Source organism: Centroberyx gerrardi, chromosome 4, assembly GCF_048128805.1.
Source record: "Centroberyx gerrardi isolate f3 chromosome 4, fCenGer3.hap1.cur.20231027, whole genome shotgun sequence".
In the NCBI taxonomy this organism is placed as follows: Eukaryota; Metazoa; Chordata; class Actinopteri; order Beryciformes; family Berycidae; genus Centroberyx; species Centroberyx gerrardi.
The window spans coordinates 29,397,974-29,423,442 of record NC_136000.1 but is presented as its reverse complement, the minus strand read 5'-3'; the positions used below and the strand labels follow the sequence as shown (position 1 = coordinate 29,423,442).

Below are 25,469 nucleotides of genomic sequence, written 5' to 3'. Positions count from 1 at the left end.
GGCAGTATGAAATAAGTGTAAAAATATATATAAAAAAATATCAAGATGTGCATTTTTTTTAACCTTTATTTATCCAGAAAACGTCAGCTGAGCTCCATATTCTTTTCCAGCAACACCCTTCACCATAACCATACAATTACACACAAGCACAATTACACACAGCCACAGTCTTCTGGTGGACAGGAGGAGCTGGGGGTTAACATTACTCATTCACTTTTCCAAGCCACATTTTCCCAGCTTGTCCAGGGATTTAAACTGCAGCCTTCCAGTCACCAGCTGCTTCTCTAACATCTATTCTACTACTGCTTGCTAAATACATAATAAATAAAAGAAGAATTAATTATCGAGGTGTACAGAACATTCTGGAAGAAGACATCAGTTATATTTTCATTAACTACAAATTTCTCCATTTCACTGACGCTTTGAATTGCTCAAAAAAGATTGCAACACGTTTGATGGTTTTATTTTGAAAATTCAGACCGGAAGTCCGGCTGTATATTGTGGCTAACCTGACACTGGTTATGGTAACGAGATGCAGCTGCGGTAGTTGAGTCTAGGTAGACGTCTGCCGCCGTTAAAGATCGGACAGGAGCCTGGGCCGGACTCAGCGCATAGCCTCGATGGCCACAGTGCCTACCGCGTGAAGAATGGGCTCCACGGCATCGCAACCATGGCCAGATCGACGAACAGAAGCGCCGAGGACGGGGAGTCACGGGTGTCCGCTCCCACGGACCGCGGAGAGCAGCGGGACCTCGCCGACCCCCGGGAACTGTCTCTGGAGGAGGTGCTGAAGTCCTACGAGCAGCCCATCAACGAGGAGCAGGCATGGGCGGTGTGCTACCAGTGCTGCAGCGGGCTGAGGATGCCCCGCCCGCCGGCCGGTAGAGTTTACCGGGTGAAGGATCCGTCCTCCATCCTCCTCCACAGAGACGGAACCGTGTCGTTACAGCAGGAGTCCCGACACAACGGTAGGACAGCTGTCCGTTTAGGCTTCTCTAGTTGTTCATCCCCAACTTCCCTCTGCCCCGTCCGTCGTTTGGAGACTGTTACGCCAAACTCAGTCAAAAATCTTGCACTTTAGTGTGACCTTGCTTATCGGCAAAGGTACATACCCCTTGAAATATGACTCAAGATCATTTCTGATTCTTTAGGAGCCACTCTTCAATTCGGCATACATATAATCCACAAAGCAGCAGTTCATTTGAATAAAATGTCAACTTTTTCAACTGGTTCGACCGTGATTCCTACAGTCTTCTTCCACCAAAACAGACCGCGGTGGGCGGTAGCGAGCAGTGCGAACCAATGCTAAACGTTAAAATTTTATTAAAATAAGTGCTGCTTGGCTGATTATGTAAGGGCAGAATTTAAGAGTGACTCCTAGTGTTTCGTAAAATATCTTGAGTCATATTTTATAAGGCATGTACCTTTGCCGATAAGCAAGGCCACGTTAAATTACCCGATTATTGTTTGGAGTCTGGCTTCGAGTAGCATTCTGTCTCTAGGAGAGAAAAGGGTATCGGGGCTACCCTGTCCCGTGCCAACCAATATGGTATTCATTAATAATCTATCATCAACTACATTATTTGTTAATTTTATTCAGCCTATTTGAGCTTTGGGTTCCCTTCACACAAACGGCCACAGTGTTTTGATTGTGACTGTTGATGTTTTGTCGCACTCCGTCTTGCCAACAGGGATGACTTGGATTATGCCGGTAAATGATTAATTATTCATAGAGCACAGCTTCACCCTCGTATCCTCTCTTGGAGAGTCTGTGTAGAAGCCTTCAAAGGGGTGGGTGGAAGCACATAGGATTCACGCAGTCTTTTGATAGTTTTCCTCCACTGGAAATACCTGCATAGTGTCCTGTGTGGAGCAGCCTATGCCCTCACTGCGGGCCGGGGCCCAAGGAACCAGTTTCAGGAGTCTGCACCTGCCTAGTCCCCAACACATGCTATTCTCACTTGTTTGGATAGATATGACCGCCAAACTTTATTCAAAAATCTGTTTAATATTTGCTTGCTGTCGATAACGAAAATAACTTGAGAGGTTATACGAATCATTAGGAACCACTCTACACTTCGGCATACATCTAATGCCCCAAGCAGCACTTATTTCAATAAAATGTCATCCTTTTTGAATTGGTTTGCCTCTTATTCGCCCAGTCTTCCACCAAAATAGCTTACTCCGCGGTGGGAGGTAGCGAGCAGTGTGAACCAATTTCAAAAGTTGATATTTTATTGAAGTAAAGTGCTACTTGGTGGACTATCTATATGCCCCACTTTCCATAAAACTCAACTACCCCCCCCCCCCCCCCCCCAAAAAAAGTCTTATAAGTCATGTTCTACCAGGTATATACTTTTGCCTATAGGCAGGCAACATTAAACTGCCAGATTTTTGAACAGAGTTCGGTGTGATTTCCTCTGGGCTATTAACTGCCAAGAAGCTAGAGTTCCTGACGACGGTTATAGGTCTACTTAAAAAGACAAAAGGTAAAAAAAAAAAATTAAAGGAGAGGAGGGGAAGAGTTTCAGACAGGGCAGGGTACCACTACTACAATAGGAAAAATGTCGAAGCAGAAAGAGATGTTATCAAATTTCAGCTAGAAAACGGATAGTATCTGCAGAACAGCACACCTGCGTGCTAATGTGTCGCCAAGCAACAACCTTTAGCTACTGTCAAGAAAACTGCTATCTCCAATCAAAGTTCACGCGCATGGCTCTGACGCATCTGCCTTTTCCTTCACAATAGATTCCTTGGCTTCTGTTCAAGAACTATGTTGCTTGGCGGAAGAACAACATTTAACCATTATTAGTCTACTACTAAATTACAATTACTAATTTAGTGACATGTAGTGACCTGGGTCAAATGAAACTATTCCTCATTTTGCTGGGGACTCATAACTCTCATCAAGAGTGTTGTTTATCCTAGTAGTCTTTTGTTTGTTTACTCCCTACTGATCCATAAGTAAACAGAGACCATAACTAGATCCCTCCACCATCATGCTATATCATTCTCCTATAGTGACTCTACCTACATTATTAATACAGCTAGTCAGCGAGAGGACCATTTACTTAAATTTGCTGTGAAGTGTTAGCGACCAACTACCTCCCAAAACATTAAGCTAGTATTAGAAGTTGACTTACACTTTTTTTTTATTGGACCATTATTCTAGAGTAAACACACAGCTGAGATGAACAGTAATCCTAGGTCATTTTAACTTTTTATAAGAGTTTAAGGCAGTTTGAGGGCATTGCAGCAGCTTTATTATTAACAGGGATTTTAATTTTTATTGTGTGTGTTTTTTAATGGGCATTTTTATTACCCAGAAATGCAAATGTGGGGTGAGTCAGTCACCTCAGCCAGTTCAGGAATGCCTTCCCATGGTAAGATAAACACACACTGTGGCGTATTCTCAGCACAGTAAAAGACATGAGTCAAACACTTGAAAGAGAATCACCTCGAGTGTTGCTACTTAACATTTATGTGGTTTTGTCATGTCAGCAGATAACCAGCGTGTTCAAGTTTTGATTGTTTTAAAGCTGCTGTAGGCAACATTTTAATGTGAAAATCCAGCCATCTTATCAGTCTAAATGACAAAATGAAGCTTCCCACCCCCTCTAATCTAAACTGTATTCTGCAAATAAAACTGGGTATAGCACTACATCCCCTGATTCAAATTCAAATATATCAGTACTGTAACATGTCTATTTGCAGTAGGAAGCCTGTGCATGCCTCAAATCACTTTCTGCTCCCTGGAAATCTAAACCACATCAGGTTGTTCAACAATCCACACAGGGGCAGGAAAGTTAATGTGAACCGAAATATGAGCCGGAGTTAAAGCTGCACAAGGCAAGATTTTGATGTAAATGCTTAGTGCGGTTTTAAACAGACTGGCAGCTTCAGAAATGCTCAACTGTCGTGCGTCATCGGTTTTTGTATGAAGATTCCTGTCTAAGAATGAGAACAAGATACTGATAACATGTTTGATTTTCTGTGCTGCTATCTCTGATAATTGAAATTTAACGACGGGGCCTTTTAACTTGTGTCCCATCGCACTTTTTAAAGTGCAAATGCAGCGCTGTCTGAGTGAGGATCACTTTAATGGCACAAAACCCCCTCATTAATAGATGCATGACTAAGGAGGCCTAATGGACATCGCATTGTCCCTTGTAAAAATTGACTGTGCTCACTGCAGCTGCAAAGTCCCACATTAAAAGAAATGCGCTCGCTCTGGCTGTTTTCTGATCGGACGGAGCCCCTGCAAAGCTCCTGTTTTGTCATGTGTTCCTAACTTAATCTGTCGTCCTCCCGCATCAACTGAGCCGCATCCTAATAAATAAGCAGCTGGAGTGAGGATAAGATTTAGGAACAACTTATAGTGTGTGTGTATAGAGGCTATAGAAAGGCATTGCAGGGTAAAGGTAGAGGATGAGGTCATGGTTATTCACTGGGTGCAGTTGAGGCCAATAGGAAGCCAAAGTCCAGCTACTTATCTATCCTGTTGGGTGAAAACCTTGCACCTCCAAAATGTCAACTGACCATGCATTTTTATTTAATTCAATGAGGTTTTGAAAGGATTTCATCAGCGTAGGCATTGGAGGTTTTTCTCAACCCATAGAGGAGCATGGAAACCTTCAGTGGAAGATAAAACATGAACATCATCCCTGTGAGTTTATGCCAAAAGTCCAACCACACACAGATGGATCTTTGAAACCTCAGTTATGTCAAACATCCCTGCATCTAATATCATTTACCACCAAAAAATTCCAGACCCACTTATATAAATAGACTTAACTTGTGGGGACAAAGTGGAGCAGCGACCAAGCAGATATTTGGTCCATGTGATAAATTTATTAGACTAGGCTTAAAGGGAACATAATTGGTCCCGAATGCTCTCTCATGTGAATTTTATTTTATTTTTCGATATGGCTTCCAAATAGATCTCCAGTGATTCCTGTTTGATCTTTGCTCTCCATTTTATAAAGATAAAAACGACAAGCTCAAATTAGGACGCGCTCAGGCTGAGGTGTGGTGAGCGCCACGCCTCGCCAAACCCGACTGACGCTCATGCTTGGATGAAGTGGTAGATCAAGGTGACAGCTGTATTCTTAAAATGTCGATGTTCCTGTTTCTTCTTTTCTTCTAATTCTTTAGTTGTTTTTTTAATTTCTTCCTCCTCCTCCTCTCTCCCTCCATTCAATCGCAGCCGTAGCCCCCGTTCCTCCCAGCCCCAGTTTTTTGCTCTCTGTCAGTTTGTAGTTTCTTTCAATTTCATCTCCTAAGACCTTATTACCATGGCAACAGATGGCGAAGTCCATCTTTGGAGAGTGTGTGTGTGTGTGTGTGTGTTCGGGTGTGTGTGTGAGTGAATCAGGGTTACGAGGACAAAATCTTCTCCGTCATTAGCCTGATGAAACTGTGTGTGACTTGAAGCTAATGAGAGCCAGCTAACACCGGGGTGGGGGTGGGGGTTATTTCAAGAAGCAGCATTACTCAGCCAGATCACTCTAAAAATATAATACAATAACTTCCCCTACTGTTGTTCATATTGAGAGAACATTGGTTGGTATGGCTACAAGACATCCATAAGCACCAAGATCTAAGTTTAGTCTGACAGATTCATTTTGAATTTGCTATTGTTCTAGGTGGGAGATCTAGACGTAGACAGCAGGACCGTTCCCATCATCACTTCCAATAACTCAAGTTAATGAGCACCATTTAATACCTATGGGGCAGAGGTGGGGACTGGAGTCACATGACTAGGACTCGAGTCAGACTTGAGTCACAATTTTCATAACTTGAGACTTGACTTGACTTGGGTTCTGGGGACTTGGGACTTGACTCTGACTTGTACTTTGATGACTTGAAAAGGTTTCTAAAGTCTTAACTTGAGATCTTGTGTTTTTGTAAATGACTGAAAGTGATGAGATTTGTTCCAGCAGACGACTGAATTTAAATTCTGTTTTCTGAATTTGTATGGAATGATTGAATTTATTGAAGTTGAAACTGATTATAGAAATCAAACTCATGATGCTCTTACCAAGTTTTTATCCTATTAAAACCATATTGCATTGAAAAGTCCTAGATATTTAGTTTTCTTTAAGATATTAAATTGATACTGGACTCTTGATTTGTTCTGACTTGACTTGCTGTTCTACATTTAGACTTGAGACTTGACATTAATGACATGGACTTGACTTTGTGTTCTACATTTAGACTTGGGACTTGACTTGAGACTGGCTTGGGACTCAAGCAAAGTTGACTTGGTCCCACCTCTCCTATGGGGGTATTTCAATAAGCAGGATTACTCAGCCAAATAGCTCAAAATGATCATGAAATAACTTTTAATCAATGAAATATCCAATATCAACATTGAATGGATATTGACTCCTTTTCATAGTCATGCGGCCAATAGGGAAATCTTGAGTTCCAGCCTCTGAGATGGAGGACCTTGATGTGTCGTTGATGCAGATTCCTCCTCTCACCCCCTTTTGTGCTGACTGGCCAGCAACTGTGGGAAACCGCGGGCGGAGTATCGTCGGTTACGCGACCCGACCCGGTATCTGTCCCATTATCTGAACCTGTCGGACAGGTTCGCAGGGGGCTCGCGTTATCGTCCCGCCCCCTGACCTGATCCGAGGCCGTCTGAATGGAGAGTTTCTCTGCTCTCCTCCGGTGTCGGCCGCTGTCTTTGTTGCGCGTCTCTCTATTCAGACGGGGAACAGTGTGACGCTCTGTCTCCGTCTGGTCTCGCATTCGAAGCCCTCGCTCTCAGCGCTTTGTTGTCGACAGGAAAAGATGCTGTGACAGACTGACCCCCCCAACCACCCACACACACACACACACACATACACACACACACACCACCATGCCCAGGCCTCTCTCCCCTTCTCTCTCTGTCTCTCACTCTCTATCATCTCTCTTGCTCTCTGTAACTTTCTGCTGATCTCTCTCTATCTCGCTTTCTCTCGCTCAGTTCCTCTCTCTCTTTCTATCTCTCCGTCTTTGTCTCTGTCACTCTTTCTCTCTCTCTGTCTGTCCATTCTCCCGTTTCTCTGCAGTGAGAGCTGCTGAACGAGGAGTTTCAGGCCTCTCGGGTGTCGTTACTGACATCTGAGCTGGGAGAAAGAGCTTTTTCACACACACACACACACGCGCAGAGCTGCGGCACATTAATGCATGGCCGAGTTGTGACTGTGGGACACACTGAGTACGATATGTGATTTAATGACTCCAAGATTGAAATCAGGCCCCTCTCTCGCTCCTCTTATCATGGCAATAACGTTCGGCGACGCAGCATGGTCGCCGAGGGTGCGAACGTGAGGTTTTTCTCTGCAGTTTTGACAATGAATCATATCCAGTCACATGTTGCCGAATCTCAAGTACTGACATGCTGCATGTCTCCTCTCTTGTCTCTGCAGATGACACCGATGGGCCTCCCCTTGCACCCGTCGCAGAGCATCAGGTGAGCATTTGGGCCCTCATGCTGTTCTCTTTGTTTTTTCTGAGAAAACACTCGGAAGAGGCTTCACTGTCAAAATGGTGCCGGTCGTAAAAATACACGTCATTATGGGCTTTATCGAAGCTATGAGCTAACTTAAAGCCTTTATTTGCAAAGTAATGTGTTTCAGGAAGAAGTCATCGGTATTTTATGGCAATATTGAGTCATGAATTTCACCTTGCACTTATTTTCCAAAACTGAATAGGGTTTTGGACTTTTCTAAAAACCTCTCTCTACTAACACCGCCATCCCCCCTCTTGGCATACTGCAGACTTAACGTTAAAGCTCATCTAACAGCTTTTCTTATTCCTTTATCTCATTTCACACTGTCCATCTTCATTCGACGTAAGGGCAGCAGGTGATTGGTTAAACAGAGAGGAAACCTAGTAGCTGATGATTGCTGGTTCTATCCCCAGTTCTGATGGTGCCAAAAAAACTGCTGAGGGAACCTAAATACAGTATATAATGTGTACCAACCTGCATTGGACTGCCATTGAAAAGTGGCTCACATTAGTTAAAAGGCTTTGATACAATCTTACATGCAAAATCAATGTTGGATCTGCAGTTAAAAATGATCATTTTTATCCAACTGACTGGACAAATCACACACACCATAAAAGCTTGTTGTATCAAACTTAGAAATGTCACCCGTGATGAAGAAGTCAGTCTCCGGAATGATGCATCTCACCACTGTGTTCTGGTGTTTTTCAAATTTCACTGAATAGCCCAAGGGGGATGCTAGGGGCGATTTTTTTTTTACTTATACTCATTAGACCAACGGGGGTGCAAAATCATTTCTTTGTTCATTCATTTGTCTTTCCAACACATATGATATCTGATTGGATTTTGACAAAATTTGGGGAAATGATGCATCTCACCACTGTGTTCCAGCACTTTCAAAATGACACTGATTGGCCCAAAGACGGCGCTACACTTACAGGTCAAAAGAAGGCAGAGGGGGACTGCCATCCGTGGTGGACAACATGCTCACTATTGCCTTTTTCTCTTTCTTTTCTGCTTCATCTGTCCGATCCAGCTGGTCCAGTCGCTGGGCGTGGCCATCTACCGGGCGCTGGACTGGGGGCTGGACGAGAGCGAGGAGCGCGAGCTGAGCCCGCGACTGGAGCGTCTCATCGAGCGCATGGCCGCGGGGGACCAGGGCCCGGAGGGCGACAGGACAGCCGGGAACGGTACGACGGACGAGGGCTACAGCGGACAGGAGGAAGAGGAGGAGGTGGAGGAAGAGGAGGAGGGGGAAGTGACGAGGCCAGTGTGCACGTTCCGCCAGGTGATGGCACTGTGCGCGTCTCGGCTGGCCAACCCGGGCCTGGCTCCGGAGCACTACCAGGCCGTCTGCAGGGCCCTGTTTGTAGAGACGCTGGAGCTGCAGACCTTCCTCATCAAGATCAGAGATGCTAAGGAGGTGCGTTTGCTTGTTATGCTCCTCACAGTTTGGATTATTAATCGATCATCATCACTGGTTTCCATAATAATACATTCCGTTTTGGAGTAGACATGGATAAATGATCTATGAATATGATTTCAGATATTTAGTTTCTAAATGTTTCGTTTTGAAATTTAATTGTAAGAACTGAATTTGAAAGGGTATTGAGGGTTGAATTTTTACCTCAAACTAGTTTGAAATAAAAGTTGAAAGCAATAATGACCAAATTCAAACTATTACAGTCACTTTCAAATTTGTATTCAATTCAAATTTCAATTTAAGCATAAAAATTTCAAATAAATGCTATTCCAATTCAGTTTCTGCTGGCACTAATTTCTGCCCATACTTTCATCTGCCTCTGCCTCTTTCATCTGTTTTGTATCCTTTGGTACAAAAGCAATCACAGTTTCAATTCTCATTGAAAACAATCAGTACTGCTAGCAACAAGCCAAAGGATAAGTTAAAGGACAAATGCAGAAGCTTTTTTCTCATAATGTGACAAGTGTTTGGAAGAAAAGTGAGACTAAATTCAAAATGTCATGGTATTCCTTTAAATGAGAACAGTAGTTTGCAGTGTTTTTTTTTTTCAAATGGTAATCAAACTGTGTTTCAGCCTAGTTCTGACACTCCTGTTACCACCAGAGTAATGTGTTCAGATCACATGTGGAATCCAGTATCTAGCACAAATGCTTTTGAAATGCATTGATAGAACTTACTGTATCTCCTGCACAAATCTCTGGGGAAACTCCAAAGGGTGAGGCCGGAAAATGAGTTTTGAAAGCCATGAATCTCAGAACCTGAGTCATTGGTAGTGATCAGCAACCCTGTTATGGTCACTATGGGCTCTGAAGCAGTACAAATCTTACTTATTGCCTCTTTAAGACCATTGTTGCAGCTCATACTTCTGTTATGTTACTGTTATCACTGTTGGAGCCTGTAATGGTAATAGACAGGTGCAGCATTGTAAAAATGTTTGTTTTCAGATGCTGAAGAAGATCAGAACAGAAGAAACTCAGGAAGACAGATCCACGGCCGAGCTCGACGCATTGAAACACACAGACTGGGTGAGATGAGTGAGGGGACAATATGACAGTATGTCTCATTGGAGAAGGCAGGGTTGTGTAACGTGTGTGTGTGTGTTATCTGTCCCGTACCAGGCACGTCTGTGGGTGCAGCTGATGAAGGAGCTGAGGCAGGGGGTGAAGCTGAAGAAGGTGCAGGAGCAGCCTTTCAACCCGCTGCCCACCGAGTTCAGCCTCACGCCCTTCGAGATGCTGATGCAGGACATACGGGCGCGCAAGTTCCAGCTACGCAAAGTCATGGTGAGAGGGAGAAAAACCTAACTTTTTATATATATATATATTTTATGTTTACAGCTAGCTTACAACTACAGCTAGTTTACAACTAGCTTGTCTCCTCCCATTTTTGGAAAAATTCTCGTAATGGTGGACTCGATAAAGCAAGTGAGTAAACTTGTTAAACTAGTAAACATGTTACCTACCTCTTCACTTGTCACTGTGGGACATGTAACCTTCAGCGGGAGAAAGATCTGGCAAAGTGAGTCTGGTTAACCCATGACACTTCTCCGTAGGTACGGTTAGCTTAGCTATTAGCCTTTATGCACGGTGCTTTGCAATGTATGTCCTTGGTAGGCCTCCGTAGTGCAGTGGCTTTGCTGTGTGTTATTTACAAATGTGTTGCTGTTTCCAATGTCTTGTAGTGGTCAGAAAATTTTGGTTATTGCAGCTTTAATTTGCAAAAATGATGCCTTAAGTAAAGTGCAGTTCTAGTTAAAGGGGCATTAATTAATCTATGATAGTTATCGACCTCTATGGACGACCAGTAGGAACAACAACACTGATAGAACTTGTCTCCTCTTCCACAACAATCCGGCACAGACAGACATAATGACACAGTAAGAGACAAGACCTGGTTAGTATAGTTGCAGTTGCAATAGATACCGAATTCAAGTGTTTCAACAATGCAAGTCATCTCCTTTGTTATGAAAAATGCTAAATATTCTGTATAAATCATAATGTTGGGGAATCTTTCCTTCTTTCTGCAATCCTCACCCTGCTGAAAATGTTTTTGCACCGTCATTTGAGTGTGGTGAGATCGCCCTCTGGAAATGGGGCATACGGACTCAGAGGGCAGACGGGAGTGAGACTGTTGTGACTCCCAGAGTTTGTCATTGAAAGACCTTGCTGTGCTCGCCTTCCCCTTTTTCATGCAATGCACTGTGCCATATATAGGCTTTGTTACAGGTAATAAATATGCCGCGTAACATCATATATGTGACAGAGTGTCACCTTGAGGCCTATCGTCACAGTCAGACACAGAATTCAGCCAGGAGACAAATATTAAGAAAGGGTTTTTATGAGTGTCTAAGCACTAATGAATGTGTATCACTATTACTATGCAGTAACATTATAATCACTTCACTTTAAAAATCTTTCAAGTGCCAAGACTTATTGCATCTTACTGTGTTATTACAGATGGTACTTATTCATGATGTTCCTCTCTTGTCTTTTCCAGGTGGACGGTGACATTCCTACCAGAGTGAAGAGAAACGCCCATGAACTGATACTGGACTTCATAAGATCAAGACCTCCACTCAAACCGGTGAGTGGCCTTGACTCCTAGTACAAGTTCGCACCAGCAATGTAGCGGAGGGTATATTCAATTAAATGGAGTATGCTCATCCTTTTTTTTTCTGGGTATCTCCACTGATATCTGCTGACCTCCGTGATGAGGTCCAGTAGAGATTATTCTCCTGGGTTTCAGTGGAGAGTTTTAGTGTCCCATGATGGTCTAAATGCTGTTTCAGAGGCTTTTCCACCCTGACAAGAATACAATTCTGGAGGAAACACTGAATAATTTTTTGGATGTTTTTTTCCCATGAAAATGGTTCAGTTTAAAGACATTTGAATATTGGCACAAAGCCACAGCCCTGAAAACCCATAACGGTTGAATCCTGCTTTTTATCCTAGTCACCTCTCCCAGATTTGTCAGGAGTGTGAAAGTCCTCTCGTTGTTTTCTCTCATCAGGTGTCAGAGCGCAGCCTCCCTCCTCCCCCTCAGGAGCAGCAGTCCCTCCACGACCAAGTCCTGGCTGAGATCAAGCAGGAGAGAAAGCTGAGGCCCGTGGTCCCGCCCAGCCCCAGACGTAAGGAACAGTATTCACCATGGCCTGCTTTCCACTGCACCCATGCAGCGTCCATAACTAAAGTAAAGCCAGGCACCACAGGTGAAAATGGGGATTTTGGGCTGGATTGGTCAATGTTGAGAAATTATAATTTTTGCTTGAGGATGAAAGTTGATGTGTTATGTTGTGTCTATGTAAATATAGACACAACATAACGCATCAACTTTCACCCTGATGGGATGAAAGGGATTTTTTCCCCACTCACCTGTGGTGCCTCACCTTAGTCAAAGGTAGACCTTGTGTTTTGTGTCCATTGGAGAGACACAATGGACAGTTTTGAAGTGGCCACCGAGAGGCAGTGTTGAATATTCTACTAGCTGTGTGCATTCGTCAACATAGAAAACCAGTTGGATGACAACTGGGAAGCTATTAAGCTATTGTGTCTTTTGTTGTTATAGTAGCACTGTGGTGGCATTAAGTGAAAGTTAATGATAGGGTTCATTGGGCTGTTCTTGTTGTATGGACCTGTGTGCATTTGTCCCTCTGGTAAATAAGAGGGACTGCCTATATGTAGTCACTGCATGACTTTCAGTTCGACCCATGTTATGCTTTCACTGTGCTTTTCGGATAACAAATGATATACTGAAGGTGAGCCGACCACCCACTCTGCTAAGTAATGACATCAGGGCTTACACTGTACTGACTGCACAACCTGTACTGCAGCCTGTAAGGGTCGCACTACAGTCAAGTACTGCAGACTAGTTTGTAGAAACAAGGGAGTTTTTTCCTTTTACAGCTAAAGTACATGTGGAGGTGGTATTGTATTTCATATATATTGATTAGCTATTTACAGATCAAGGTCAGGGTAATGCAGTGTGTGGGCTGTGGATAAAGGAGGCTCATTTTGCAGAGAGGGTCAATACACACAGCACACAACCTAAACAAAACAAAGAAAACACTGATCATTGATCAGGATAAACATGTTGGAAATGAATTTTCCATCAGCCTTTCACTCCTTCCACCATCTGCCATTACCAGAAAGCTTTAGCTCTGTTTGTGCTGGAAGAACAGCAGCCTCTCCTGTTTTGTGCTGTAAAGCAATATGCCTTTGCGCCATAAAGCAATACAGCAGATTTCCCTCTGAATCCGACCCAATGCTCCACAATGTAAAATGTGTAGCATTGGGTCAGTGTAGAGGCCGGGAGAGGCTGCCAATCTTCTCGGCAGTGGTCTCATTTGTTAATGGCAATTATACTAATGTCTCAAAATGAATGCGGTAAAGATTTAATGATGTTAAAATGCTACACATAGCACCTTTTTTCAGTCGAAACAAAGAAATGGAAAAAATAACAAAAAATGAAATGCTCACATCCAAAACCACTCTGCATATTCTCAGTGTATCTGACATACTTGTTCTCTGTTGCTGTTTGGGTTTCTCTTTTCCCAGCGTTCGGCTCTCTGCCCTGCCTCGCTCAGACGTGTCCTTGCAACGTCAAATCCACCTCGTGCATCGACCTGTCCGTCTCGGAGCCGGGGCCCCGGCCGACGTCCCGCCCTCGCATCCTGCTCAAGGCCCCGACTCTCGCCGAGATGGAGGAGATGAACATCTTCGAGGTGAGGCGAGGGACGCGCTTGATGCCGAGATCCTTGGAGGACAAAAGAAAAGGAGTCATTCTTGTCATCTCTAAGGGCCGGCTTTGAGAATATAAAGCGTGCGCTGCTGTGGAAGAATATCAATGTTCTAGTCAATGTTTCAGATCTTAAGTGGGCTAAAGATGCGTCTGTGCAGCTGCAGAATGGCACAGTGGGTGGATAGTCGTGATTAGGGCTTAAGCATTTCAAAAATAACATTCATTAGCCTAAGGGGAGCGCTACAGTTACAGGTCAAAACATATTTGTTATTGATTGGATCATTCATGGGGGATGTCATGTTTACTGTTGCCTTGCTATTGATTTATTTTTTTATTTTACTTGTACAATCTGTGTTTTGGTTTTTCTCATTTTTATATACAGTAAATAAACCAAACTGAGGTAACAAAGGTGACATGGGGATAGTTCAAAACCATCCTTTCTTGGTAGCTTTCCCCCCCCCATCTTTCTACCTTTTTCTTTACCTTGCATGCAAACATCTGTAAGTGAGGTTACAGAAAAGTCTTTTACAATAATTAAAGCCTCCCCTCTAGCCACTGGTTGGCACTTCACATCCAACACTTGTCCTTGGCCTGTCGAGCACTGTGCTCCCTCCGTCTAGCGGCACAGACGTTTAATACAGTACTGTAAAATCACATTCACCACTTGAAAAGGAACCAATTTACAGCAGATTAGAGTTTTAGGTGTACAACATTTCTCGGAGGCAGAGCTGCTCTGGAGGCAGAAATAATCTCATTGGTTGAGTTAAACCTCAGTGGGCGGAGCCAAAGAACGACAGTTTTCTGTCTAAGTGACATTAGAGTGAAGCCCAGTGAAAAGAGGTAAGAGAGGAGGAAGCTAATGTTATGAACCCTATTACTAACTGAAAAATGCTATCTAGCCATACTAAGTTACCTAGGTTAGCTAGTTAGCCGCTTCAAACTAGCCATACTAGCCTATAGCTAGCTAGGAAAGCTAGTTAGCTAACCTGCTGACCTTCCAAAATCTTGAATGCCATTCATATTTCTTGTATATTTTGACCAGAGTTTTGTCCTCGCTATTTTTGCTAGTTAGCCAACTTCCGAACACTCTGAAAAACTGTGGTTCTTTGGCTCCACCCACTGAGGTTTAACTCAACCAATCAGATTATTTCTGCCTCCAGAGCAGCTCTACCTCTGAGAAACTAAAACTCCCATATGCCAATTTAAATGGAGGAGCATGTGTATTTCAGCTTAGTGAGTTGACACAGAATCTAACATGTTACATAATGTACCTCTCCTCTTCCTCCGACTTGTTCTATCTCTCCTGCCCTTCACCTCACCCCTTCATTTCCTTTCTTCCTCCTTCCTCCCTTTCCTGTCCCTCCCTCTACCCTCCGCCTCACCCCTTCTCCACCTCCAACCCCTACTATCTCTACTCCCTCACTTCTCCTCTCCCTGCCCTACGCCCCCACACTTCCCTTCTCCTCTTCCTCCTCCATCCTGCTCTCCACTCCCTCTCCTTCCTCCCATCCCCCACCCGCAGGAGGAGGAGTCCCCAGACGGCGGGGAGCTGCGGAGGACGGAGAGCTCCCCCACGCCTCTGAAAAGGGACCGCTCCTTCTCCGAGCACGACCTGGCCTTCCTCCGCGGGGAGATGCTTCCTTCGCTCTCCGCGTCGGGCCAGCTGGGCGGGGCGGTCAGGCTGAGGGGCGAGAGACCCCGGTCCCAGACGCTGACAGGCGCCGGGCCGCCTCCCACGCACAGAGGTCAGTGCGTAAATGTAGACCGCCCATCTCGGCAATGACTCCTCGGTTATAAAGGGTTCTTTCTCTAAATAGAGCCGCAGTGACACAAAGTACCCTCTGATTTGTGGGATTCCTACAGGTAATGTCATTTCTGGAATATCATGGAATTTAAAGAGGTGCATTCCAGAATTTGTGAAAAGTCAGGGACTGTCAGGAAATCTGACAAATGGGTCACTTTACAGGAATATAGCAGAATGTATTTTCCAACTTCACGCTTTCATTGCATTAGATGGTGGTTTTCAGCAGTTTTTCTCCACAGCAAGCCCAGCTGTAGTGGAAACCAGACTGTTTACCACTTTAGAAAAACAACAGTAACAAACCAGGAATGAAGAACATTAGTTATACAAAGTTATGAAAAAGTCTTGGAATTCCATGGGCCACATCAGGGCCACAGGCGGAAATGGTCAGTCTGCACAAATAACCCAGTGTGGGTCTTAAAGTTAGTTTAATAATTCCAATTTGAGCATGGTGCTGTAGAGACAACCTTTATGAAAAGGGTTCTTTATAGCACCAGAAAGGATTCTGATGTGGTACAAGGCTAAAACACTGGGCAGTTGGGTGGCCTAGTGTCCTGTAGCTGACCCTGACCTCTGACCTTTGACCTGCTGTACAAGGGGAGCAAGAGAAAAGAGAATTTTCCTATGGGGATCACTAATGTAAAGGATCATTTTCTGGTAATCTATCAAACCCTTTTTCTTAAGAATTGAGATCAGTAACTTAGTGTTTTAGGGCTGGATTACATCCCAGATAATAGGGTTTTTGTGTTTTTTGATAGATAACAGGTCCTCCGTTTCACGCCAATGGACTGTTTACATTGGCTGCAGTTTTAACTCTTTTCCTATAGAGGGAGACACACTGTCAACTGTGCTACAACCACAGGCATGTCAGCCTACAGCTTGTGGTTTTCAAGGGTCTGTACATTCATACTCTTTAAAGGATTAATGAAACCGTGAACAAGATGTGCATGATTTCACAGAAATTTGCCAATAAACTGATATCCAAGCTTATTCCCACAAAACCAAATAAACCCATTGCAGTGTGATTGTCAGTGCAGCGGGTATCAAAAGTCTACACACGCCCGCTCAAGTTTTCTAGTTTTTATTGCCTTGAGGCTGGAATGAAAACCCATTAAATCAGACTTCTTTTTTTTCTCCGCTTTCATTTATACGTCGTAACTAGCAAAGTCAAGGCAAAAGCAAAAGGCTACTTATTCCTGACAATGTGTTTTAAAAATGGAAAAACTAAAACCTTGGTTGCAGAAGTGTGCACGTTCCTTATTATTGTGGGTTGTAACCTGCACTCTAATGAAGGTGAACAAAAGTCTGATTTGGCTTTCATGTTGGACCTCAAGGCAATAAAAGCGAAAAATTTCAAAGGGTGTGGAGGCTTCTGGCATCCACCGTGTGCACCCATGGGTTCCTCTCTCCACCCCGAGGCACACTCCAAGCATTCCTGCTCCCTGAATTACCGTTATCTCACTGAGCGGCACGAGGTGAAGCTCCGCCGCGCGCCCGAGAGCCGTTCATCAAGAGTAATGTGTGTCGGTCCAGCGTGGGTACTTGGTTGCAGCAGGGTTGAGAGGGATTACATCCACTGTGTAATTGAATTGGGGGAGTGTTGTGATGGATTCTAATCAACTTATAAAGATGTGCTGATCAAGTATGACTCAGTAACGGGGGGATGGACGCTAATGGGTTTGAATGGTGTGCTGTACGCGCGGGCTTGGGAGACGTTTTCCCTGTGAAGGCCGTTGCAGTTCTCCCTGCCATATTATGCATTATTATTTATGATGTAGTTCACCGCTCTGCCAACAGGGGAGTCTCAAGCCCTAACCATCTGAATCCGAGGCCCGTAAGCCTGTAAGCCCGCGCTGTCATCGGCAGCTGATCCAAATTATATGTACTGATGATGTTCACCAGCCAGTTGTAGCCGTTCCCCCAGCCGTGTTTGCTTTCCATTAGAGCTGAATTGACACCTTCCATTTGCAGGATTGAAGAGGCACCCAATCTCAGCTGTGTGTGGTCTCTTTTTTTTCATCACAGTTGCATAATTTAAAGCCCTCGCCCCTCTTCCTGCCCCACCTGCAGTGGCTGGCTGGTTAATTTCTCATGACCCCCCCTGAGCTCCTCTTTTGAAGCAGGCGCCGAGCGGGACCTCTCGCTGCGATCTGAGTTACAGATGCACCGGGGATGGGCTGAAGCACTCCGCTGAAATCAGATTAATAATAGACGGCCGGCATTAGTGTCCATTGCCGAGATCTGAGACGGGGCTGAATGAATGAACGGGCGTTAAGAATGGACCGGGATTCGCGGCTTCCTTCCGTTCGCTCTCTCTGCTCTCCTTTTCATTTGATTCCATTCAATCTTTTTTTTTTTCTCTCTCTCTCTGCGTCCATTCCCTATCTGTTCCCATTTACCCCCCGCCCCACACCCCAACCTCCCCCACCCCTCCAGCCTCGTTCCCGGTTCATGGCTGGGCTCCCCCCTCTCCGGCCCGCCTGTCCCTAAGCTCAGTGGACGAGACGACGGAGGGGCCCGAGCCGACCTCCAGCTCGAGAGCGGGAAACGAGCACCAGTGGATGGTGAGTTCAAATCAGAGACGACAAGATCAGAGACTTCCTAATTTCACTTCCTCTTTAACACCAGCACACATACTGTATATCCTCATGTCCTTTTACATTTCCACAGACAACATTATTCCCTTCTGGTTTCCACTCCCTCAGCTGAATTAAAATCTTCCCTTGACATTTTATAATTACCGACCTGCAGGGTTTTCGGTAGCTTTTACAGAGGTTTAGGTGGTAAGGAGTGAGTTTGGCACAGGAATAGGCGGTTGAAGGCTTTCTAGGAACACACACCAACCTTTAGGGGCAAACACTAAGGAGCTGCTTCAACTGCTTCTTAGTGTATATTTTCAGGAATTCTTGTACAGTTTGATATTTGATGTTTTCGTCCTGGTGGTCAGAGGAAACACTCACTTTTGAAAATGTTCAGCGTTCAGTAGTCAGGTGAAAACCAAGGTTTCTGGATGTAACAACCCACTCATCGATCTCCTTTCTTCCTCTACTGACGGCCACGCTCAGGAGGAGTTCAGCCACCCCGTGGAGAGTCTCGCCCTAACGGTGGACGAGGTCATCAACGTGCGCCGCGTGTTGGTGAAAGCCGAGATGGAGAAGTTCCTCCAGAGCAAAGAGCTCTACAATAACCTGAAGAGAGGCAAGGTAATGGAATGGAAATCTACTGATGCCTTTCTCTCTCTCAGTGCGGTGTGCTTTGATAGACTCAGTAATTGTGTGTGTGTGTTTTCTCCAGGTTTGCTGCTGCTGTAGAGTGAAATTCCCCCTCTTCTCTTGGCCATCCACCTGCTTACTGTGTAAAAGGTGCGAATTTATATATTTATATTGTGAATTTATATGAATTCACAATATGTTTAATTCCTATCATTGGTAACACTTCTACATTAAGTGTTCATTAACTAATGTTAACTAATGCATTATCTAACATGAATTAAACATGAATAACAACATTAACAAAGATTAGGTAACGTTAAATGCACATGAACACACTATACACGTTGGGTAATGCTTGTTGTGACTCACTTTAGTTATACTTAAGTAATACAAACATGTATAACAACATTACTTAATGCAGTTGTTGTGCATTTAATATGAACTCATCTTTGTTAATGTCACTGTTCATGCTTAATTCATGTTAGTAAACGTTAGTTAACCTTAACAAACATGTATTACAACATTACTTAATGCAGTTGTTCATGTGCATTTAACATGAACAAATCTTTGTTAATGTTGTTATTCATATTAGTAAATGCATTAGTTAACATTAGTTAATGAATATTTAATGTAGTGTTACCACATCATTAGAGAGCTTGTGTGTAAAGGGTTTAATTCCAAAATGCTATCGTGTTTTTTTTAATTTTTTTTTTATCAAATAGCGTTTCATCAAACTCATCTTGCGTTCACACATATGTTCATTAATGTTCAGGAATGCTGGTGTATTCATTCATTTTATTTCCCTTGCAGATCTGTCTGTGGCTCCTGTAGTGCAAAGGTAACTTGCATGACTTGTGTGTGTGTTGCACTGATGCCAGTGCATAGTCATGTTTTTTTATTTTTATTTTTTTAGAATGCTTTCAGTGCTCTGTGCTTATTTGGCTCGCTATTTGCTTTATAAAGCGTGAACAAGAACTAACATTTTCTAAATGGGATATTTCACCATAGTTTAATATGTTATTTTAATATGCCGAGTATGTTGTTTGGTGTGGTGGCTGGTATTTCTGCGGATGTTAATTCTTTTGTTGATTTTTGATTTGTTGCCCCAGTCCCCAGACCATGTGGATGTGTGGTTCTGTGCTCTGTAGGTTTGAGATTTTGGGTGTTTGTGTGTTGTTTCTGTGCTTCTGAATTGTTTATTTTCCTTTTTCTTCCCTTTTTTTTGGGTGGTGCTGTGACTCCTTGTGTTGTTTTGTACTGTGTAACATACTTGTGACTTGTCATTATTGAACAGTTTCAGATAGTTCCTGTATGTGACTGTGTGATATTAGTCTGTGATATGTGTGCTGTGATCATGGACCAACTGATGACTGTTGGTTTATTTGTGTGTGTAGTGTGGAGTCTGTAGTTTGTGCCTGTTTCCAGTCTATTGGTTTTGTTTGTGGACTCTGCTGTTCAACCTAATTCCATTAACTGTTTGCTACCAAGTCTCCTGTTCTCCCCTCACAATGCACTTTCTGTCTTTCTTTTCTCCGTTGTCGCTCCTTGTCCCTGCGGCCCAGATGAAGATTCCCTCCAAGAAGATGGCCCACATCCCTGTGTACACCGTGGGCTTCCACAGCACTCCAAAGAGCCACGGGCACAAAAGCCAAGTCTACAAGTGAGTCTGTGTTTGTTGTATGCCAGCGGACTGGCAGGGAGAGTTTGGAATTCACCTATGCCAGAGGCTGGGTTTCTATCCAAGTATTTTTCTATGCAAATGATGTGTTTAATTATAGAAACTGAATAGAAATGAAAGATTTTGATAGAAATTACACCAGTAGGCAAAAAGTTCCTCCGCAGTCTCTTCCCGCCGATCCTTATGCTTGTTAAATCCAAGGACGAGCGCACGCCTCACCTGAAGAACGCAGGTTAAATCTAGTTAAGTCCCCCCCCCCCCCCCCGCTCCCTGCAGCCGCTGACTGCTAACCTGCTCCAACCTAAAGCAGAGGCAGCCTCTGCTGCACTTCAACCAATAGGAGATCACACACTCAATCCAATCACCAGTCTCTCTCTCTCTCTCTCTCTCTCCCCCCCTCCCCTCACCCCGTTATACAATGCTCGCAGTGCCTCCTCCAAGGCCTCTAAGCAGCCGTTATGTAATAATTGACCAGCCGTCTTTAATATCCTCACTCCTCGCCCTGCCTCACGCGAGGATGGACGCGGAAAGAGAGTGTGAAAGGTGGACGGAAGGGGGGAGAGAAAGAAAGAGTGAGAGAACATGTTGGCATGGTGCTGTGCTGATCTGCCGCCCAGCACCTGTCATCACTACCCGTCCACGCCGCTACAGCGCAGAAATAGTGGGGTTTCATAACGGCAAATGTTTGGCGTTATTTTAATCAGAAAAGCTGACCTTAATCTGTGTGTTAGTTGACGTTCGTCCCACCGCTTTACACATTTCATCATGTGCCGGGTTTATATTCACTCGGAATGCGAGATCATAAAAAGTGCAGCTAATTACGCCGCTCTCCCAGATGCTCCGCTGATTTTTAATGCGCCGAATGGGATATGTTTCAGTTTATTGTTTTGAAAGCAGCTTGAATGTTAATCGGGTTGAAGTGCATTTTACGGGAGCGCACAAAGACGCGCAGACAAAATGACAGCAAAGAAAAGCAAGAAAAGTGGCTGTTTTTAATGTGACATTGTTAAATTTGTAGGTTTTGAATGACTTTTTTGTATTCTTGTGACCAGTGATGCAGGGGTAAACATAAAGTCGGTGATCATTATAAGGCGAACAACCACCAATATGAACAAAAATCTATTATATATCCAGAAAAGCATTAATTTATGTTTTTCCCCCCTTAAAAGACCCTATCCTCATATAACTTACATCAGTTTGATCCTATTTACTGTGATGTTTACTATGAATTTAACTCCTGATGATTTATGTCGGACTATAAAGGTGGATAAACTGTATTCCTGCAACTGAAAAGGCGGGTAAACTCCATGTAATTTCCCGACCAATAACAACTCCCCCCCCCCACCCCCCCCCAGGTCCCTCCGCAGCCTGTCGCGTCGCTCGGTGGAGGAGGAGTTCCCGCACCTGTACGCCCACGGCTGCACCCTGCGCGACGTCTGCGCCGACTGCACCAAGTTCGTCGCCGACGTCATCTCGTCCAGCCGCCGGAGCCTGGACATCCTCAACAACACCCCCAAGAGGGAGAGCAGAGCGGCCGCCACCGCCACACAGCCGCAACATCCCCCACACCCCCAGACTCAGCCTCACCCCCACCCTCCTCCGCCTCACCCGCAGACACAGCGCCACCCGCAGCACCCTCCTCCCCGACCCCATCCTCGCCACCCGCAGCAGCTTCAGGCGTCGGCGCCGTCGTCGTTGACGCCTTCGAGGATGAACAATGTGAACCAATGAGTAGACAGACTGTCGATTTACCCCCCCCCCCCCCATCTCACACACACACACACACACACACAATGCTGCACTTGTTTAGCTGTGCACGCAGAAAAAGGAGGGGTTCCTCAAGGGTTCTTTGGTTAGGCTAGTGGTTCTATACAGAGCCGTAATGACTCAAAGAACCCTCTGATTGGTTAAAATAAAAAAAAATGGAGAATCATAACAAATAACCCAGTATGGTTGTTTTAAGTATTCTGAATTGGTTCTTTCCAGCACCATAAAGATCCAATGTAGAGCCATTTGAGCATGGTGCTGTAGAGAACCTTTCTAAAGGGGTTCTTTAATTCACCATAAAGGGTTCTGCTGTGGTACAAGCCTATAGAACCACTTGCTGGTGCTGTATGGAACCCTTTTTGGTCAGAGTGTAGCTGCTCCAAACCACCGCTGCCACCCCACCCACCCAATTCCCAGCCCTGCAAGTACTCCATTATCCTCCATACCTCACCTAGCTGAAGTGCTTGGCCCACACACACACACACACACAAAGAGCGCCCCCAGGCTCTCTTTTCTTTGTCAAGGTTTAAGTAGGAAGCAGTTCATCCCGTGTCTGCCTTATCTATCGCACCACGACTTCATTTCCCAACGCTCTCAGCTGGAAAGAGCGATGAAGTGAGGGAAGAAGAAGGCAAGCATATGGGAGGAGAGGGCAGATGAGGAAAGAGAAGGGGGGGGGGGGTGATTTGAGGGGAATAAGAGCGGAGATGTAATCCTAGCATTTTAGCTCCCTGTGTGGTTGCCTTGTTTCTTTTGCTATGAATGTAACTTACTCTAAGTGACACCAAAAGAACACATTGTACACTCGTAAGCTTGTACACCGCGTCATAAAAGTTTTATTTTTAATCGTCCAGAAAAAGGGGATTTGTATCAAGCGGCTGCTGCGTTAACAAGGTCTATTTTGCTTTTTTTTTTTTTTTTTGGGATGTGCTCAAAAAGGTCGGAGGTCCAGCTGGATGGGGTACGACGGCGGCGACACTGTGAATGTAACATGGGCGAAGCTGCTGGCCAATGCAGAGGGATGACGTGAACCGAGCAGATGAAGCTCCCTCCTCTCTCTCACTCTCTCTCACTCCCCATGGACGCTTGCAATCTGCTCTGGTTTTGTAAACACTAAGCAAACCTCAACTGCAATAAAATCTAACGACAAACACGACCACGCCGTGTCTGTGAGTTTTACTGTCCTGTAGCACGCTGGGTTCAGCTGTTCCGTGCGCCCACATGAAGGCCTCGGTGGTCAGAAAGCTGCATTTCAATAATAAACGGGAGCATAAGGCGGTATATTTCAGTGTATGGATGTTTTACTTTTCCTTTTTGTCACTGTCTTGTCTCTGCTGACCCATTTGTCAATATCAGATGTGAAAAAGGAAGAACAAATTCATCTACACTTGGAGGCTAATTGATGCTCTGATAAATGTCTTTATTGGTTCAAAAAAACCAACGCATTTCGGCAGAAAGTCTTCATGGTTACATGACAAAGAAATAATGGATTCTAAATGGATTTACAAAATGGCAATGGTAGTGGACTTAGGTTTTGGCAGATTCAGTTCTGATTGGTCTGATGATGTCTGATTTTTGTTTATCATCTTTTTCATTGAAAACAAGGTAGTAGTAACAATGTTTCAATGTAACAATGTTTCAATGGTCAAAGAAAACAACACAAGCTGTCAATTTTTATGTAGGCTTTTAATTCACTTTATTCCCATGGCTGCCATTTTGAATTTACGTCAACTCATGGTGGGCTACACTATCCAGAAGATGAGATATATATATATATATATATACATATATATATTGTGTTACTTCAACACATAAGTGAGGACTTCACATAGAGTTAACACAAGAGTTGGAGTCAAATTAGCTAGCACTCTCAGAAACGACTGTTTGAATTTAGCAGGGAAGTTGGTTAGCTTACAATCTAGTTAGCTACTAGCTAATAGGCTTGATTCTGGTAGCTATAGTGGGACATATATTGTATATTACCTTAAACCTGCAATAAGCAATATCAGACCTTATAACCAATCCTGAAACTAACGTGCGCTATGTGGAGATTTCATTGAGACATAATGATATAAACCAATATCCACACAGCAGCAGCTGTGTTGCTGTTTTCACCTCTTTTATAAAGCTTGTTGTCAAATTCTGGTCCGGAACGTAGCTCCTCCTTATGGAGCCTGGGAGTGGCCATCGGGAGAAAAATAATTTATGTCATGGCCACGATTTACTGTAGCGTGCACACGATATGCAATTCGAGCTCTCGTTTTGGTTTATTCGTGCGCACGAGATACAGTTCGTTCCCTCGATTTCCTCTTTACGTGCACATGAATTGCCAAAAGCCCTCAAAATAGTGATATCGTGCTCTCAATATATAATACATGCGCTCTTCACGAGCTTATAAAGAGTCAGTGCACATATTGGTGATTATGTTTAAATGTGGCGCTGTCCTGGGTGTGTTGCAGCCACCTGATTGTGTTTACATGGCCTGAAGTTTAAGTGGCTAAATATGTTGCAATATTTGGGGGACATGCCTATTCAGTGTAAACAGACAATGGATATTAACATACCAAATCCTTATTAGGCCTATCTGCAATAACTAAAAGGTACCTTTTAAGTTTTTTTTTTTTTTTTTTTGGGGGGGGGGGGGGGGGGGGGGGGGGGGAGACAGGGAGGGAGAAGTGGCTTTGCTGTGAGTTTATTTACAAATGTGTTGATGTTTTTGTCACCCTCTAGTGGTCAGAAAATGTCACTTATTGCAGCTTTAAAGCTACATTCACTAATATTGGAATGTGGACCATGTAGAATCAACCATGATACAATTACACCAAATATGGGTGTAATTTAATGGCTTTTGCATGGTTCTCAGTTCACAAGTCTCCCAGCAAATTAGTTAATCGACATATTTGTATTGCTTGATTCTACATGGTCCGCATTCAAATGTTAGTGAATGCAGCTTTAAAATATGAACTATCTTGTGATCCATTTGTCTCCAAGAGTAGCTTCATTTGCTCTTCCTTTCTCCCTTTTTCTAGTTCATGCATCTTGGATGTAAGGCAAGGTTTTGTTTTTCTTTTCAATATCCAATGTGGGCACTACCTCACTGCTGGTCCTCTGTCCAGACCGGTCCAGACCTTATTTTCACGGTCTATGGTGCAGACCAAAGGTGAGATAGCAGATATTGTGAATAATGCATCTTACAGGCTTAGACGAGGCCTTGAATAAAACCAGGGCCAATGCATTATGAAAGTATAGGGCTATTATTGGGTTTAATGACAGTAGGTCTGCAGTTCTAT

General features: G+C 44.1%; 1 protein-coding gene across 2 annotated transcripts; it reads left to right on the top strand.

Annotated features, from left to right (window-relative positions):
- Positions 1-581: 581 nt before the first annotated feature.
- On the top strand, positions 582-23,335 carry spire2 (spire-type actin nucleation factor 2). Of its 2 annotated transcripts, none has more exons than XM_078283110.1 (15): positions 582-968; positions 7,422-7,465; positions 8,538-8,924; positions 9,929-10,009; positions 10,103-10,267; positions 11,481-11,567; positions 11,994-12,111; positions 13,538-13,704; positions 15,244-15,466; positions 17,959-18,086; positions 18,588-18,725; positions 18,817-18,884; positions 19,545-19,572; positions 20,297-20,394; positions 23,119-23,335. In XM_078283110.1, the coding sequence occupies exons 1-15, from the start codon at positions 671-673 to the stop codon at positions 23,207-23,209; spliced, it is 2,121 nt and encodes a 706-aa protein (XP_078139236.1). In that variant the 5' UTR covers positions 582-670; the 3' UTR covers positions 23,210-23,335. The 2 variants fall into 2 exon arrangements, with proteins under 2 accessions (XP_078139236.1, XP_078139235.1); XM_078283109.1 differs by lacking the exon at positions 23,119-23,335 and adding an exon at positions 21,768-22,191.
- The last annotated feature ends 2,134 nt before the right edge of the window (positions 23,336-25,469 follow it).